Source organism: Panulirus ornatus, chromosome 2, assembly GCF_036320965.1.
Source record: "Panulirus ornatus isolate Po-2019 chromosome 2, ASM3632096v1, whole genome shotgun sequence".
In the NCBI taxonomy this organism is placed as follows: Eukaryota; Metazoa; Arthropoda; class Malacostraca; order Decapoda; family Palinuridae; genus Panulirus; species Panulirus ornatus.
In genome coordinates, this window is record NC_092225.1 from 36,465,545 (window position 1) to 36,484,101 (window position 18,557).

Below are 18,557 nucleotides of genomic sequence, written 5' to 3' on the forward strand. Positions count from 1 at the left end.
TTTGAATACGAAGGAAGTAATGTGGCAGATGGGGGGAATAATTGGATACATGGATGTTCAGTGTTGAAAAGGGGAAATGGGAAGAGCTTGTAGTTTTATATTTTAAAAAAGGACTTTTTGGATTTGGAATACCTTTTTAAAAAGCAGATATACAAAGATACGTATGTAAGTAAGGATGGCCAAGAGCGTTATTGGATTACGTGTTAATTGATAGACGCACGAAAGAGACCCTTTTGGATTTTAATGTGTTTAGAGGTGCAACTGGAGGGATGTCTGATCATTATCTTGTGGAGGCGAAAGTGAAGATTTGTGGGGGTTTTCAGAAAAGAAGAGAGAATGTTAGGGTGAAGAGAGTGGGGAGAGTAAGTGAGCTTGGGAAGGAGACTTGTGTGAGGAAGTACCAGGAGAGACTGAGTACAGAATGGAAAAAGGTGAGAACAAAGGAGGTAAAGGAGTGGAGGAGGAATGGGATGTATTTAAGGAAGCAGTGATGGCTTGCGCAAATGATGCTTGTGGCATGAGAAGCGTGGGAAGTGGGTTGATTAGAAAAGGTAGTGAGTGGTGGGATGAAGAAGTAAGATTATTAGTGAAAGAGAAAAGAGAGGCATTTGAACGATTTTTTGCTGGGAAAAAATCAAATGAGTGGGAGAGGTGTAAAAGAAAGAGGCAGGAGGTCAAGAGAAAGGTGCAAGAGGTGAAAAAGAGGGCAAATGAGAGTTGGGGTGAGAGAGTATCATTAAATTTCAGGGAATATAAAGATGTTTTGGAAGGAAGTAAATAAAGTGCGTAAGACAAGGGAGCAAACGGGAACTTCAATGAAGGGGGCTAATGAGGAGGGGATAAGAAGTAGTGGTGATGTGAGAAGGAAATGGAGTGAGTATTTTGAAGGTTACGGAAGATGAAAGCCGGCAAAGAAGCAGGTTTGGATGGTATTGCAGTGGAATTTATTAAAAAAAGGGGTGACTGTATTGTTGACTGGTTGGTAAGGTTATTTAATGTATGTATGATTCGTGGTGAGGTGCCTGAGGATTGGCGGAATGCTTGTATAGTGCCACTGTACAAAGGCAAAGGGGATAAGAGTGAGTGCTCAAATTACAGAGGTATAAGTTTGTTGAGTATTCCTGGTAAATTATATGGGAGGGTATTGATTGAGAGGGTGAAGGTATGTACAGAGTATCAGACTGGGGAAGAACAGTGTGGTTTCAGAAGCGGTAGAGGATGTGTGGATCAGGTGTTTGCTTTGAAGAATGTATGTGAGGAATACTTAGAAAAACAAATGGATTTGCATGTAGCATTTTTGGATCTGGAAAAGGCATATGATAGAGTTGATACAGATGCTCAGTGGAAGGTTTTAAGAATATATGGTGTGGGGGGCAAGGTGTTAGAAGCAGTGAAAAGTCTTTATCGACGATGTAAGGCATGTGTACGTGTAGGAAGAGAGGAAAGTGATTGGTTCTCAGTGAATGTAGGTTTGTGGCAGGGGTGTGTGATGTCTCCATGGTTGTTTAATTTGTTTATGGATGGGGTTGTTAGGGAGGTGAATGCAAGAGTTTTGGAAAGAGGGGCAAGTATGAAGTTTGCTCTGGATGAGAGAGCTTGGGAAGTGAGTCAGTTGTTGTTCGCTGATGATATAGCGCTGGACGCTGATTCATGTGATAAACTGCAGAAGCTGGTGACTGACTTTGGTAAAGTGTGTGAAAGAAGAAAGTTAAGAGTGAATGTGAATAAGAGCAATGTTATTAGGTACATTAGGGTTGTGGGTCAAGTCAATTGGGAGGTAAGTTTGAATGGAGAAAAACTGGAGGAAGTAAAGTGTTTTAGATATCTAGGAGTGGATATGGCAGCGGATGGAACCATGGAAGCGGAAGTGAATCATAGGGTGGGGGAGTGGGCGAAAATTCTGGGAGCCTTGAAGAATGTTTGGAAATCGAGAACATTATCTCGGAAAGCAAAAATGGGTATGTTTGAAGGAGTAGTGGTTCCAACAATGTTGTATGGTTGCGAGGCGTGGGCTATGGATAGAGTTGTGCGCAGGAGGGTGGATGTGCTGGAACTAAGATGTTTGAGTACAATATGTGGTGTGAGGTAGTTTGATCGAGTAAGTAATGCAAGGGTGAGAGAGATGTGTTGAAATAAAAAGAGTGTCGTTGAGAGACCAGAAGAGCGTGTTTTGAAATGGTTTTGTCACATGGAGAGAATGAGTGGGGAAAGATTGACCAAGAGGATATATGTGTCATAGGTGGAGGGAACGAGGAGAAGTGGGAGACCAAATTGTAGATGGAAAGATGGAGCGAAAAAGATTGTGATTGATCGGGGCCTGAACATGCAGGAGGGTGAAAGGCGTGCAAGGAAGAGAGTGAATTGGAACGATGTGGTATATCGGGGTCGACGTGGTCTCAATGGATTGAACCAGGGCATGTTAAGCGTCTGGGGTAAACCCTGGAAAGTGTGTGGGGCCTGGATGTGGAAAGGGAGCTGTGGTTTCGATGCACTATTACGTGACAGCTAGAAACTGAGTGTGAACGAATGGGGCCTTTGATGTCTTTCCTAGCGCTACCTCGCACACATGAGGAGGGAGGGGGATGTTATTCCATGTGTGGCGAGGTGGCGATGGGAACAAATAAAGGCAGACAGTATGAATTATATACATGTGTATATATGTATATGTCTCTGTGTGTATATATATGTGTACGTTGAGATGTATAGGTATGTATATTTGCGTGTGTGGACGTGTATGTTTATACAGGTGTATGTGGGCGGGTTGGGCCATTCTTTCGTCTGTTTCCTTGCGCTACCTCGCTTACGCGGGAGACAGCGACAAAGCAAAATAAATATTAATAAATATATATATATATATATATATATATATATATATATATATATATATATATATATATATATATATATATATATATATGTATGTATATATATATATATATATATATATATATATATATATATATATATATATATATATATATATATATATATATATATATATATATATATATATATATATATATATACATATATATATATATATATATATATATATATATATATATATATATATATATATATATATATATATATATATATATATATATATATGTATATATATATATATATATATATATATATATATATATATATATATATAATTCTGGGAGCATATGGGGAGGTGATAACAAGTAGTGGTGATGTGAGAATTAGATGGAATGAGTATTTTGAAGGTTTGTTGAATGTGTTTGATGATAGAGTGGCAGGTATAGGGTGTTTTGGTCGAGGTGGCGTGCAAAGTGAGACGGTTAGGGAAAATGATTTGGTAAACAGAGAAGAGGTAGTAAAAGCTTTGCGGAAGATGAAAGCCGACAAGGCAGCAGTTTTGGATGGTATTGCAGTGGAATTTATTAAAAAAGGGGGTGACTGTATTATTGACTGGTTGGTAAGGTTATTTAATGTATGTATGACTCATGGTGAGGTGTCTGAGGATTGGCGGAATGCGTGCATAGTGCCATTGTACAAAGGCAAAGGGGATAAGAGTGAGTGCTCAAATTTCAGAGGTATAAGTTTTTTGAGTATTCCTGGTAAATTAAATGGGAGGGTATTGATTGAGAGGGTGAAGGCATGTACAGAGCATCAGATTGGGGAAGAGCAGTGTGGTTTCAGAAGTGGGCGAGGATGTGTGGAACAGGTGTTTGCTTTGAAGAATGTATGTGAGAAATACTTAGAAAAGCAAATGGATTTGTATATAGCATTTATGGATCTGGAGAAGGCATATGATAGAGTTGATAGAGATGCTCTGTGGAAGGTATTAAGAATATATGGTGTGGGAGGCAAATTGTTAGAAGCAGTGAAAAGTTTTTATCGAGGATGTAAGGCATGTGTACGTGTAGGAAGAGAGGAAAGTGATTGGTTCTCAGTGAATGTAGGTTTGCGGCAGGGGTGTGTGATGTCTCCATGGTTGTTTAATTTGTTTATGGATGGGGTTGTTAGGGAGGTGAATGCAAGAGTTTTGGAAAGAGGGGCAAGTATGAAGTCTGTTGTGGATGAGAGAGCTTAGGAAGTGAGTCAGTTGCTGTTCGCTGATGATACAGCGCTGGTGGCTGATTCATGTGAGAAACTGCAGAAGCTGGTGACTGAGTTTGGTAAAGTGTGTGAAAGAAGAAAGTTAAGAGTAAATGTGAATAAGAGCAAGGTTATTAGGCACGGTAGGGTTGAGGGTCAAGTCAATTAGGAGGTAAGTTTGAATGGAGAAAAACTTGAGGAAGTGAAGTGTTTTAGATATCTGGGAGTGGATCTGGCAGCGGATGGAACCATGGAAGCGGAAGTGGATCATAGGGTGGGGGAGGGGGCGAAAATCCTGGGAGCCTTGAAAAATATCTGGAAGTCGAGAACATTATCTCGGAAAGCAAAAATGGGTATGTTTGAAGGAATAGTGGTTCCAACAATGTTGTATGGTTGCTAGGCGTGGGCTATGGATAGAGTTGTGCGCAGAAGGGTGGATGTGCTGGAAATGAGATGTTTGAAGATAATGTGTGGTGTGACGTGGTTTGATCGAGTAAGTAACGTAAGGGTAAGAGAGATGTGTGGAAATAAAAAGAGCGTGGTTGAGAGACCAGAAGAGGGTGTTTTGAAATGGATTGGGCACATGAAGAGAATGAGTGAGGAAAGATTGACCAAGAGGATATATGTGTCGGAGGTGGAGGGAACGAGGAGAAGTGGGAGACCAAATTGGAGATGGAAGGATGGAGTGAAAAAGATTTTGTGTGATCGGGGCCTGAACATGCAGGAGGGTGAAAGGAGGGCAAGGAATAGAGTGAATTGGATCGATGTGGTATACCGGGGTTGACGTGCTGTCAGTGAATTGAATCAGGACATGTGAAGCATGGAAAGCTGTGTAGGTATGTATATTTGCGTGTGTGGACGTGTATGTATATACATTTGTATGGGGTTGGGTTGGGCCATTTCTTTCGCCTGTTTCCTTGCGCTACCTCGCAACCGCGGGAGACAGCGGCAAAAAAAAAAAAAAAAAAATATATATATATATATATATATATATATATATATATATATATAAATATATATATATATATATATATATATATATATATATATATATATATATATATATATATATATATATATATATATATATATATATACATATATATATATATATATATATATATATATATATATATATATATATATATATATATATATATATATATATATATATATATATATATATATGAAGCACAATACATTTAGTGATGGAATGGTTATATAACGAATACTTTCTTAATGTTTTCTGCTCAAAAGAAATAGAAGAAAACCGAAAGGCATATAAAGAAAGTATTGCAACGATGATGTGATGCATTTGAAACATATGGATTTATATTTCTCAAGATATTCTCATTAATTCAGTTAAAAAACTGTTCTTTAATTAAAAGTTAGTGATCGTGATAAAAACTGGAAGCCGGTTTATGGAATCTTTTTATCGTTGTTTCCATTCAAGTTACGCTTTACCTAATATAGACTTTAAAATTGTTATAGTGACCAGGGTATGTAAACATTTGGTCAGATCGCACGCATTATCTAATTGCATGGTAAATGATATTGAAACGAATATTTTGAAAACAATCCATCCAGTTCACTTAGAAATATAAAGCAAAGATGCAAGAAGAAAAGATGGTTGGCATAGAACATCATGAAGGTTGGCACAGAAATGCACCGTGGAGATTGGTACAGGAGAGCACCGTGGAGGTTGGTACAGGAGAACACCGTGGAGGTTGGTGGAGTTTAGCAGGGGAGGGACCGTGGAGGTTTGTACAGGAGAACACCGTGGAGGTTGGTACAGGAGAACACCGTAGAGTTTGGTACGGAACACCGTGGAGGTTGGTACAGGAGAACACCGTAGAGTTTGGTACAGGAGAACACCGTGGAGGTTGGTACAGGAGAACACCGTAGAGTTTGGTACGGAACACCGTGGAGGTTGGTACAGGAGAACACCGTAGAGTTTGGTACAGGAGAACACCGTGGAGGTTGGTACAGGAGAACACCGTAGAGGTTGGTACAGGAGAACACCGTGGAGGTTGGTACAGGAGAACACCGTGAAGGTTGGTACAGGAGAACACCGTAGAGTTTGGTACAGGAGAACACCGTGGAGGTTGGCACAGGAATGCACCGTGGAGGTTGGCACAGGAATGCACCGTGGAGGTTGGCACAGGAATGCACCGTGGAGGTTGGCACAGGAATGCACCGTGGAGTTTGGTACGGGAGAGCACCGTGGAGGTTGGCACAGGAATGCACCGTGGAGGTTGGTACGGGAGAGCACCGTGGAGGTTGGTACAGTAGAGCACCCTTGACTTACCCTCTGAGTAGTTAGCATCGTCGTCGGGCAGCGGACCTGCGTCGCGTCTTACCAGTAATCTCACTCGTCGCGTCTGGAGGTCGGTGGGGCTGTGCGTTCCATCGTTTACCAGAATGTCCGGCAGCCACAGGCTCTGACTGATCTAGGAAAGATAATACACTATATTTACAAGTTCTTTATCAAGTATTTTTGTTCCCTCAGTCTAGTGGGGGAGCTAGTCTTTTACGGTACAATATAGGAATGGTAAGAATGGCCAGAGTCTGGGAGAATATAACGCCCTCACCTTAGCCTCGTTGGGAAAATCTCCTGGACGAAGGTTCCTGAGGATGAGCCTTGCGTCTCTCCATTTGATACTTTGAATGATGTCAATAGCAAGCCTGAATCCCATTATATCAAATTCCCTAATTGATGTGATGTCGAGGGAGATCTGTAGAGACAGCAGTGGTGAATCTACTGCCGGAGGAGCAAGTTCTCTGGAGTATCCCTCAGGAAACGTGATGAGCTCACAGTTAAGTTCATCCGTGTTATCTGGGCAGTCCACCTCTTGGTTGCAGCGTCTGGCCTTCTGTATACATGATCCGTCGCCGCAAGTGAAGTCTGTGGTATCACATGAAGTCAGCAGCAACTGTACCTGTGGTATGAAGTCACTGTAGGCTGTTTAATTCAGATTACCCACTTCAAAATGGTTGCATTTGAGGAAGCTGTTGATCATGCCGACAAAAAATGCTTGAATTTAAATTCAAATTTTCCTCCACCCTCTCTTTTTTTCCGGCCTTCAGCTATGCATAGGATTAATGAATGGGAATTTGTTGCAAAATATGGTATTTACAGTATTGAAAAATATAATCAATTTGACTTCGAGTTACTTCATTATATCCATTCTTCAACTTGTCATAAACAACAATTGCAATATAGATCGCGAGTATTTTGAGGCTCATCACGTTAAAAAAAATCTGAATTTTGCATCTATTTCTTTTGTCATTCAGATTTCACATGAGGTGTGGGCACCAGCTTATCTTTCCTTGAAATATGGTGATACTTATCATGAGAGCATAAATTCTGTTTCCTTCAGCACGAAAGAGCAAACTATTAAACAAATCATTGTGGACCAGTCACATCACTAGCAATGGCCAAGTATATCTTGTCTCCAGTAACAGTATAAAGATATCTAAAAAAGCCGAAATGATGTACTTTCTTTACACCTGTATATAATACTCTTTCTCATAGGAAAATCATTTAGGTACTGTAATTCTAAGAAGGCTAAAGAACTTTAGTTTACACAGTGTCATGATGATTTCTTTTTCATTCTACAGTGAGTGCCCTAGGCAGACCATTGACGGTACCAAATAAAGTTTAGAAGTCATGGTGAGAGAGAGTAATTGTAAGAAGTTTGATAAAAAGAGAAGAGGTGGTGAAATTTTCGCAATGAATATAAGATGATAACGCGGATGGAGTGGACGGTATTACAATTAAATTATCTAAAGATGGGGTTGACTGTGTTGATAATTGGTTATTTAGGATTTCCAATCTATGTATGAATCAGAGCAGGTGCCTGAGGATTGACACAATACATATATAGGTCATTATGCAAAGGCAAGAGGGACAAAATTTAATGTTTTGATTACAGGGACAAAGGCTTTTCAGCGTGCCTGGTAAGTGGCATGGATGAATGGTGCTTGAGAGAATGGTGGTATGTACAGAGCATCAGGTTGGGGAGGAACAACATGATTTCAGAAGTAGGAGAGAATTTGTGGATCTGGTGTTTGCTGTAAAGGTGTGTAATGACACTTAGAAAGCAGAAAAGACTTGTATGTAGCACTTATGGATGAGAAGAAATCATGTGGAAGGGTTGACAGAGATGCTTCATGTATGGTTTTACGAATGTTATGGTGATTGGGCATAGCTGTCAGAAGCAGAGACGAGATTTATGCCAGGAAGTATGGCGTGTATGCGAGTAGGTATAGACGAAGTTGATCAGATCCAGGTAAAGGCGGATGTGCCGAAATAGTGAATGATGTCACTCAGTTTGTTTAATTTGTTTGTGTATGTGATGGTAATGGAAGTAAATGGAAGAGTATTAGAGAGAGTCCATAAAGGGTGAGGAGCGCCTGGAAAGTAAATCAGTTGTTATTTATCGACGACAAAGTGCTGATGGCAGATTCGAGTGTGAAACGGCAGAAACTAGTATCTATGTTTTGGAAAGTGTCTCAACGGGGATACTTCAGAGCGATGTAAGTAACCATAAGTTGATTAGAACTGGCGAGGCAGAGAGACTATTCCTATAGATGCAAGTTTGCATGGGTAAAATAGATACCTGGGAACGTGTATGGTAGCAAATCGAACCTTGTGAGCGTAAGTTAGTTGCAAAGTGGGTGAGTGGGAGAAGGTTTTCAGACCATTAAAGAAAATCTGGAATAGGGTCCCTCACAAAGGATGAAAAGGAGTATGTTTACAGGTATAGTAGTCACAACAAAGTTATATGGATGCTAGGCATAGGTTAAAGATGAAAATGTGAAAATGAAGATGGAATATCTAAAAGTAAAATAAGTGGAAAATACGTGGTGCAAAAGGAGCTCATCGAGTATATAATAACAAGGTAAGATAGAAAGAAAGGTATGGTTATAAAAAGAGTATCACTGAAAAAGTAAAAGAGTGTCTAACAAAAAGATCTGAATGTCTCAAGAGAAGTAGTGAGCAAGGATGAAAAAAAAGATTATATCTCGGTCAGAAGTAGAGGGTAAAAGGTATATATATATATACGAATAAAGTGCATATCAGCGCGCACCTTCACAGAACATACAAACCTCCAACAGCCAGGATCGAACCTGGGACCCCTGTGCAAGAGGCAGGCATGCTAACCGCTAGGCTATGGGACTGTATAATAGGAAACAACTATTCGAAATACTAAGTACTTGAAAACCCTTCGTCTCACAATGGTGAGCAACGGGGTCTATACCGGTTGTTTCCGAACAGACGCATATAGCAAGCTGATAGCGTTTTACCGAAACTAACTGTACAACGCGGAGGTATATGAATACGAATAAAGTGCATATGAACGCGCACCTTCATAGAACATACAAAGCTCCAACAGCCAGGATCGAACCTGGGACCCCTGTGCAAGAGGCTGTTGGAGGTTTGTATGTTCTATGAAGGTGCGCGTTCATATGCACTTTATTCAATATTTCCCACGTATTCCCTGCGTGTCGAAGAAGGAGACTAAAAGGCGAGGTAGCGGTGGACTGGAAAGAGGCCCATTCCTCTGTTCTTAACGCTACCTTGCTAAATCGGGAACTGGCGAATAGTTTGAAAGAAAAAAAAAAAGTATATATATATATATATATATATATATATATAGATATATATATATATATATATATATATATATATATATATATATATATATATATATTTTTTTTTTTTTTCTGTTTTTTTTTTAATTGCTTTGTCGCTATCTCCCGCGTTTGCGAGGTAGCGCAAGAAAACAGACGAAAGAAATGGCCCAACCCACCCCCATACACATGTATATACATACGTCCACACACGCAAATATACATACCTACACAGCTTTCCATGGTTTACCCCAGACGCTTCACATGCCCCGATATAATCCACTGACAGCACGTCAACCCCGGTATACCACATCGCTCCAATTCACTCTATTCCTTGCCCTCCTTTCACCCTCCTGCATGTTCAGGCCCCGATCACACAAAATCTTTTTCACTCCATCTTTCCACCTCCAATTTGGTCTCCCTCTTCTCCTCGTTCCCTCCACCTCCGACACACATATATATATATATATATATATATATATATATATATATATATATATATATATATATATATATATATATATATATATTTTTTCATTTATATTTATTTTGCTTTGTCGCTGTCTCCCGCGTTTGGGAGGTAGCGCAAGGAAACAGACGAAAGAAATTGCCCAACACACCCCCATACACATGTATATACATACACGTCCACACACGCAAATATACATACTTATACATCTCAATGTACACATATATATACATACACAGACACATACATATATACCCATGCACACAATTCATACTGTCTCCCTTTATTCATTCCCAACGCCACCTCGGCAGATATGGAATACCATCCCCCTCTCCCCTCATGTGTGCGAGGTAGCGCTAGGAAAAGACAACAAAGGCCCCATTCGTTCACACTCAGTCTCTATCTGTCATGCAATAATGCCCGAAAGCACAGCTCCCTTTCCAAATCCAGGCCCCAAACAACTTTCCATGGTTTACCCCAGACGCTTCACATGCCCTGATTCAATCCACTGACAGCACGTCAACCCCGGTATACCACATCGATCCAATTCACTCTATTCCTTGCCCGCCTTTCACCCTCCGGCATGTTCAGGCACAGATCACTCAAAATCTTTTTCACTCCATCTTTCCACCTCCAATTTGGTCTCCCTCTTCTCATCGTTCCCTCCACCTCCGACATATATACCCTCTTCGTCAATCTTTAATCACTCATTCTCTCCCTGTGCCCAAACCATTTCAAAACACCCTCTTCTGCTCTCTCAACCACGCTCTTTTTATTTCTACACATCTCTCTTACCCTTACATTACTTACTCGATCAAACCCCCTCACACCATATATTGTCCTCAAACATCTCATTTCCAGCACATCCACCCTCCTGCGCACAACTCTATCCATAGCCCACGCCTCGCAACCATACAACATTGTTGGAACTACTATTCCTTCAAAGATACCCATTTTTGCTTTCCGAGATAATGTTCTCGACTTCCAAACATTCTTCAAGGCTCCCAGGATTTTCGCCCACTCCCCTACCCTATGATTCAATTCCGATTCCATGGTTCCATCCGATGCCAGATCCACTACCAGATATCTAAAACACTTTACTTCCTCCAGTTTTTCTCCATTCAAACTTACCTCCCAATTGACTTGACCCTCAACTCTACTGTAACTAACAACCTTGCTCTTATTCACATTTACTCTTAACTTTCTTTTCTCACACACTTTACCAAACTCAGTCACCAGCTTCTGCAGTTTCTCTCATGAATCAGCAACCAGTGCTGTATCATCAGCGAACAACTGACTCATTCCCAAGCAACCATGGAGACATCACACACAACTGCCGCAAACCTACATTCACAGAGAACCAATCACTTTCCTCTCTTCCTACACGTACACATGCCTTACATCCTCGATAAAAACTTTTCACTGCTTCTAACAACTTGCCTCCCACACCATATATTCTTAATACCTTCCACAGAGCATCTCTATCAACTCTATCATATGCCTTCTCCAGATCCATAGATGATACATACAAATCCATTTGCTTTTCTAAGTATTTCTCACATACATTCTTCAAAGCAAACACCTGATCCACACATCCTCTACCACTTCTGAAACCACACTGCTCTTCCCCAATCTGATGCTCTGTACATGCCTTCACGCTCTCAATCAATACACTCCCATATAATTTACCAGGAATACTCAACAAACTTATACCTCTGTAATTTGAGCACTCACTCTTATCCCCTTTGCCTTTGTACAATGACACTATGCACGCATTCCGCCAATCCTCAGGCACCTCACCATGAGTCATACATACATTAAATAACCTTACCAACCAGTCAACAATACAGTCACCCCTTTTTTAATAAATTCCACTGCAATACCATCCAAACCTACTGCCTTGCCGGCTTTCATCTTCTGCAAAGCTTTTACTGCCTCTTCTTTGTTTTCCAAATCATTTTCCCTAACCCTCTCACTTTGCACACCACATCGAACAAAACACCCTATATCTGCCACTCTATCATCAGACACATTCAACAAACCTTCAAAATACTCACTCCATCTCCTTCTCACATCACCACTACTTGTTATCACCTCCCCATTAGCGCCCTTCACTGAAGCTCCCATTTGCTCCATTGTCTTACGCACTTTATTTACCTCCTTCCAGAACATCTTTTTATTCTCCCTAAAAGTTAATGATACTCTCTCACCCCAACTCTCATTTGCCCTCTTTTTCACCTCTTGCACCTTTCTCTTGACTCCTGTCTCTTTCTTTTATACATATCCCACTCAATTGCATTTTTTCCCTACAAAAATCGTCCAAATGCCTCTCTCTTCTCTTTCACTAATAATCTTACTTCTTCATCCCACCACTCACTACACTTTCTAATCAATCCACCTCCCACGCTTCTCATGCCACAAGCATCTTTTGCGCATTCCATCACTGATTCCACAAATACATCCCATTCCTCCCCCATTCCCTCTACTTCCATTGTTCTCACCTTTTTCCATTCTGTACTCAGTCTCTCCTGGTACTTCCTCACACAAGTCTCCTTCCCAAGCTCACTTACTCTCACCACCCTCTTCACCCCAACATTCACTCTTCTTTTCTGAAAACCCATACAAATCTTCACCTTAGCCTCCACAAGATAATGATCAGACATCCCTCCAGTTGCACCTCTCAGCACATTAACATCCAACAGTCTCTCTTTCGCGCGCCTGTCCATTAACACGTAATCCAATAACGCTCTCTGGCCATCTCTCCTACTTACATGCGTATACCTATGTATATCTCGGTTTTTAAACCAGGTATTCCCAATCATCAGTCCTTTTTCAGCACATAAATCTACAAGCTCTTCACTATTTCCATGTACAACACTGAACACCCCATGTATACCAATTATTCCCTCAACTGCCACATTACTCACCTTTGCATTCAAATCACCCATCACTATAACTCGGTCTTGTGCATCAAAACCACTAACACACTCATTCAGCTGCTCCCAAAACACCTGCCTCTCATGATCTTTCTTCTCATGCCCAGGTGCATATGCACCAATAATCACCCATCTATCTCCATCAACTTTCAGTTTTACCCATATTAATCGAGAATCTACTTTCTTACATTCTATCACGTACTCCCACAACTCCTGTTTCAGGAGTACTGCTACTCCTTCCCTTGCTCTTGTCCTCTCACTAACCCCTGACTTTACTCCCAAGTCATTCTCAAACCACTCTTCTCCTTTACCCTTGAGCTTCGTTTCACCCAGAGCCAAAACATCCAGTTTCCTTTCCTCAAACATACTACCTATCTCTCCTTTTTTCACATCTTGGTTACATCAAAACACATTTAGACAGCCCCACTCTGAGTCTACGAGGAGGATGAGCACTCCCCCGCGTGACTCCTTCTGTTTCCCATTTTTAGAAATTTAAAATACAAGGAGGTGAGGATTTCTGGCCCCCCGCTCCCGTCCCCTTTATTCGCCTTCTACGACTCGTGAGGAATGCGTGGGAAGTATTCTTTTACCCCTATCCCCAGGGATAATATATATATATATATATATATATATATATATATATATATATATATATATATATATATATATATATATATATATATATATATATATATATATATTTTTTTTTTTTTTTTTTTTTTTTTGCTTTGTCGCTGTCTCCCGCGTTTGCGAGGTAGCGTAAGGAAACAGACGAAAGAAATGGCCCAACCCACCCCCATACACATGCCTTGATTCAATCCACTGACAACACGTCAACCCCGGTACACCACATCGCTCCAATTCACTCTATTCTTTGCACTCCTTTCACCCTCCTGCATGTTCAGGCCCCGATCACACAAAATCTTTTTCACTCCATCTTTCCACCTCCAATTTGGTCTCCCTCTTCTCCTCGTTCCCTCCACCTCCGAGACATATACCCTCTTCGTCAATCTTTCCTCACTCATTCTCTCCATGTAACCAAACCATTTCAAAACACCCTCTTCTGGTCTCTCAACCACGCTCTTTTTATTTCCACACATCTCTTTTACCCTTACGTTACTTACTCGATCAAAGCACCTCACACCACACATTGTCCTCAAACATCTCATTTCCAGCACATCCATCCTCCTGCGCACAACTCTATCCATAGTCCACGCCTCGCAACCATACAACATTGTTGGAACCACTATTCCTTCAAACATACCCATTTTTGCTTTCCGAGATAATGTTCTCGACTTCCACACATTCTTCAAGGCTCCCAGAATTTTCGCCCCCTCCCCCACCCTATGATCCACTTCCGCTTCCATGGTTTCATCCGCTGCCAGATCCACTACCAGATATCTAAAACACTTCACTTCCTCCAGTTATTCTCCATTCAAACTCACCTCCCAATTGAATTGACCCTCAACCCTACTGTACCTAATAACCTTGCTCTTATTCACATTTATTCTTAACTTTCTTCTTTCACACACTTTACCAAACTCAGTCACCAGCTTTTGCAGTTTCTCACATGAATCAGCCACCAGCGCTGTATCATCAGCGAACAACAACTGACTCACATCCCAAGCTCTCTCATCCCCAACAGACTTCATACTTGCCCCTCTTTCCAAAACTCTTGCATTCACCTCCCTAAGAACACCATCCATAAACAAATTAAACAACCATGGAGACATCACACACCCCTGCCGCAAACCTACATGTATGTAAGGATGTAAGGCATATGTACGTGTAGGAAGAGAGGAAAGTGATTGGTTCTCAGTGAATGTAGGTTTGCGGCAGGGGTGTGTGATGTCTCCATGGTTGTTTAATTTGTGTATGGATGGGGTTGTTAGGGAGGTGAATGCAAGAGTTTTGAAAAGAGGGGCAAGTATGAAGTCTGTTGGGGATGAGAGAGCTTGGGAAGTGAGTCAGTTGTTGTTCGCTGATGATACAGCGCTGGTGGCTGATTCATGTGAGAAACTGCAGAAGCTGGTGACTGAGTTTGGTAAAGTGTGTGAAATAAGAAAGTTAAGAGTAAATGTGAATAAGAGCAAGGTTATTAGGTACAGTAGGGTTGAGGGTCAATTCTATTGGGAGGTGAGTTTGAATGGAGAAAAACTGGAGGAAGTGAAGTGTTTTAGATATCTGGGAGTGGATTTGGCAGCGGATGGAACCATGGAAGCGGAAGTGGATCATAGGGTGGGGGAGGGGGCGAAAATTCTGGGAGCCTTGAAGAATGTGTGGAAGTCGAGAACATTATCTCGGAAAGCAAAAATGGGTATGTTTCAAGGAATAGTGGTTCCAACAATGTTGTATGGTTGCGAGGCGTGGACTATGGATATAGTTGTGCGCAGGAGGATGGATGTGCTGGAAATGAGATGTTTGAGGACAATGTGTGGTGTGAGGTGGTTTGATCGAGTAAGTAACGTAAGGGTAAGAGAGATGTGTGGAAATAAAAAGAGCGTGGTTGAGAGAGCAGAAGAGGGTGTTTTGGAATGGTTTGGCCACATGGAGAGAATGAGTGAGGAAAGATTGACCAAGAGGATATATGTGTCGGAGGTGGAGGGAACGAGGAGAAGAGGGAGACTAAATTGGAGGTGGAAAGATGGAGTGAAAAAGATTTTGTGTGATCGGGGCCTGAACATGTAGGAGGGTGAAAGGAGGGCAAAGAATAGAGTGAATTGGAGCGATGTGGTATACCGGGGTTGACGTGCTGTCAGTGGATTGAATCAAGGCATGTGTATGGAGGTAGGTTGGGCCATTTCTTTCGTCTGTTTCCTTGCGCTACCTCGCAAACGCGGGAGACAGCGACAAAGCAAAAAAGAAAAAAAAAAAATATATATATATATATATATATATATATATATATATATATATTTTTTTTTTTTTTTATACTTTGTCGCTGTTTCCCGCGTTTGCGAGGTAGCGCAAGGAAACAGACGAAAGAAATTCCCCAACCCCCCCATACACATGTACATACACACGTCCACACACACAAATATACATACCTACACAGCTTTCCATGGTTTACCCCGGACGCTTCACATGCCTTGATTCAATCCACTGACAGCACGTCAACCCCTGTATACCACATCGCTCCAATTCACTCTATTCCTTGCCCTCCTTTCACCCTCCTGCATGTTCAGGCCCCGATCACACAAAATCTTTTTCACTCCATCTTTCCACCTCCAATTTGGTCTCCCTCTTCTCCTCGTTCCCTCCACCTCCGACACATATATCCTCTTGGTCAATCTTTCCTCACTCATTCTCTCCATGTGCCCAAACCATTTTAAAACACCCTCTTCTGCTCTCTCAACCACGCTCTTTTTATTTCCACACATCTCTCTTACCCTTACGTTACTTACTCGATCAAACCACCTCACACCACACATTGTCCTCAAACATCTCATTTCCAGCACATCCATCCTCCTGCGCACAACTCTATCCATAGCCCACGCCTCGCAACCATACAACATTGTTGGAACTACTATTCCTTCAAACATACCCATTTTTGCTTTCCGGGATAATGTTCTCGACTTCCACACATTTTTCAAGGCTCCCAAAATTTTCGCCCCCTCCCCCACCCTATGATCCACTTCCGCTTCCATGGTTCCATCCGCTGACAGATCCACTCCCAGATATCTAAAACACTTCACTTCCTCCAGTTTTTCTCCATTCAAATTCACCTCCCAATTGACTTGACCCTCAACCCTACTGTACCTAATAACCTTGCTCTTATTCACATTTACTCTTAACTTTCTTCTTCCACACACTTTACCAAACTCCGTCACCAGCTTCTGCAGTTTCTCACATGAATCCGCCACCAGCGCTGTATCATCAGCGAACAACAACTGACTCACTTCCCAAGCTCTCTCATCCCCAACAGACTTCATACTTGCCCCTCTTTCCAAGACTCTTGCATTTACCTCCCTAACAACCCCATCCATAAACAAATTAAACAACCATGGAGACATCACACACCCCTGCCGCAAACCTACATTCACTGAGAACCAATCACTTTCCTCTCTTCCTACACGTACACATGCCTTACATCCTCGATAAAAACTTTTCACTGCTTCTAACAACTTGCCTCCCACACCATATATTCTTAATACCTTCCACAGAGCATCTCTATCAACTCTATCATATGCCTTCTCCAGATCCATAAATGCTACATACAAATCCATTTGCTTTTCTAAGTATTTCTCACATACATTCTTCAAAGCAAACACCTGATCCACACATCCTCTACCACTTCTGAAACCACACTGCTCTTCCCCAATCTGATGCTCTGTACATGCCTTCACCCTTTCAATCAATACCCTCCCATATAATTTACCAGGAATACTCAACAAACTTATACCTCTGTAATTTGAGCACTCACTCTTATCCCCTTTGCCTTTGTACAATGGCACTATGCACGCATTCCGCCAATCCTCAGGCACCTCACCATGAGTCATACATACATTAAATAACCTTACCAACCAGTCAACAATACAGTCACCCCCTTTTTTAATAAATTCCACTGCAATACCATCCAAACCTGCTGCCTTGCCGGCTTTCATCTTCCGCAAAGCTTTTACTACCTCTTCTCTGTTTACCAAATCATTTTCCCTAACCCTCTCACTTTGCACACCACCTCGACCCAAACACCCTATATCTGCTACTCTGTCATCAGACACATTCAACAAACCTTTAAAATACTCATTCCATCTCCTTCTCACATCACCACTACTTGTTATCACCTCCCCATTTACGCCCTTCACTGAAGTTCCCATTTGCTCCCTTGTCTTACGCACCCTATTTACCTCCTTCCAGAACATCTTTTTATTCTCCCTAAAATTTACTGATAGTCTCTCACCCCAACTCTCATTTGCCCTTTTTTTCACCTCTTGCACCTTTCTCTTGACCTCCTGTCTCTTTCTTTTATACTTCTCCCACTCAATTGCATTTTTTCCCTGCAAAAATCGTCCAAATGCCTCTCTCTTCTCTTTCACTAATACTCTTACTTCTTCATCCCACCACTCACTACCCTTTCTAAACAGCCCACCTCCCACTCTTCTCATGCCACAAGCATCTTTTGCGCAATCCATCACTGATTCCCTAAATACATCCCATTCCTCCCCCACTCCCCTTACTTCCATTGTTCTCACCTTTTTCCATTCTGTACACAGACTCTCCTGATACTTCTTCACACAGGTCTCCTTCCCAAGCTCACTTACTCTCACCACCTTCTTCACCCCAACATTCACTCTTCTTTTCTGAAAACCCATGCTAATCTTCACCTTAGCCTCCACAAGATAATGATCAGACATCCCTCCAGTTGCACCTCTCAGCACATTGACATCCAAAAGTCTCTCTTTCGCACGCCTGTCAATTAACACGTAATCCAATAACGCTCTCTGGCC

The 18,557-nt window shown here is 41.5% G+C and overlaps 1 protein-coding gene across 1 annotated transcript in view; it reads right to left on the bottom strand.

Moving 5' to 3' along the window:
- Nucleotides 1-5,711: 5,711 nt before the first annotated feature.
- The window catches only part of LOC139752120 (uncharacterized), a 55,247-nt gene continuing 42,401 nt past the window's right edge, over nucleotides 5,712-18,557 (bottom strand). Inside the window, exons 4-5 of the mRNA XM_071668035.1 lie at nucleotides 6,660-7,007; nucleotides 5,712-6,518 (exon numbers count right to left, since the gene is read on the bottom strand). Coding sequence (XP_071524136.1) covers nucleotides 5,712-6,518; nucleotides 6,660-7,007 — 1,155 coding nt within the window. The remainder of the gene's footprint in view (nucleotides 6,519-6,659; nucleotides 7,008-18,557) is intronic.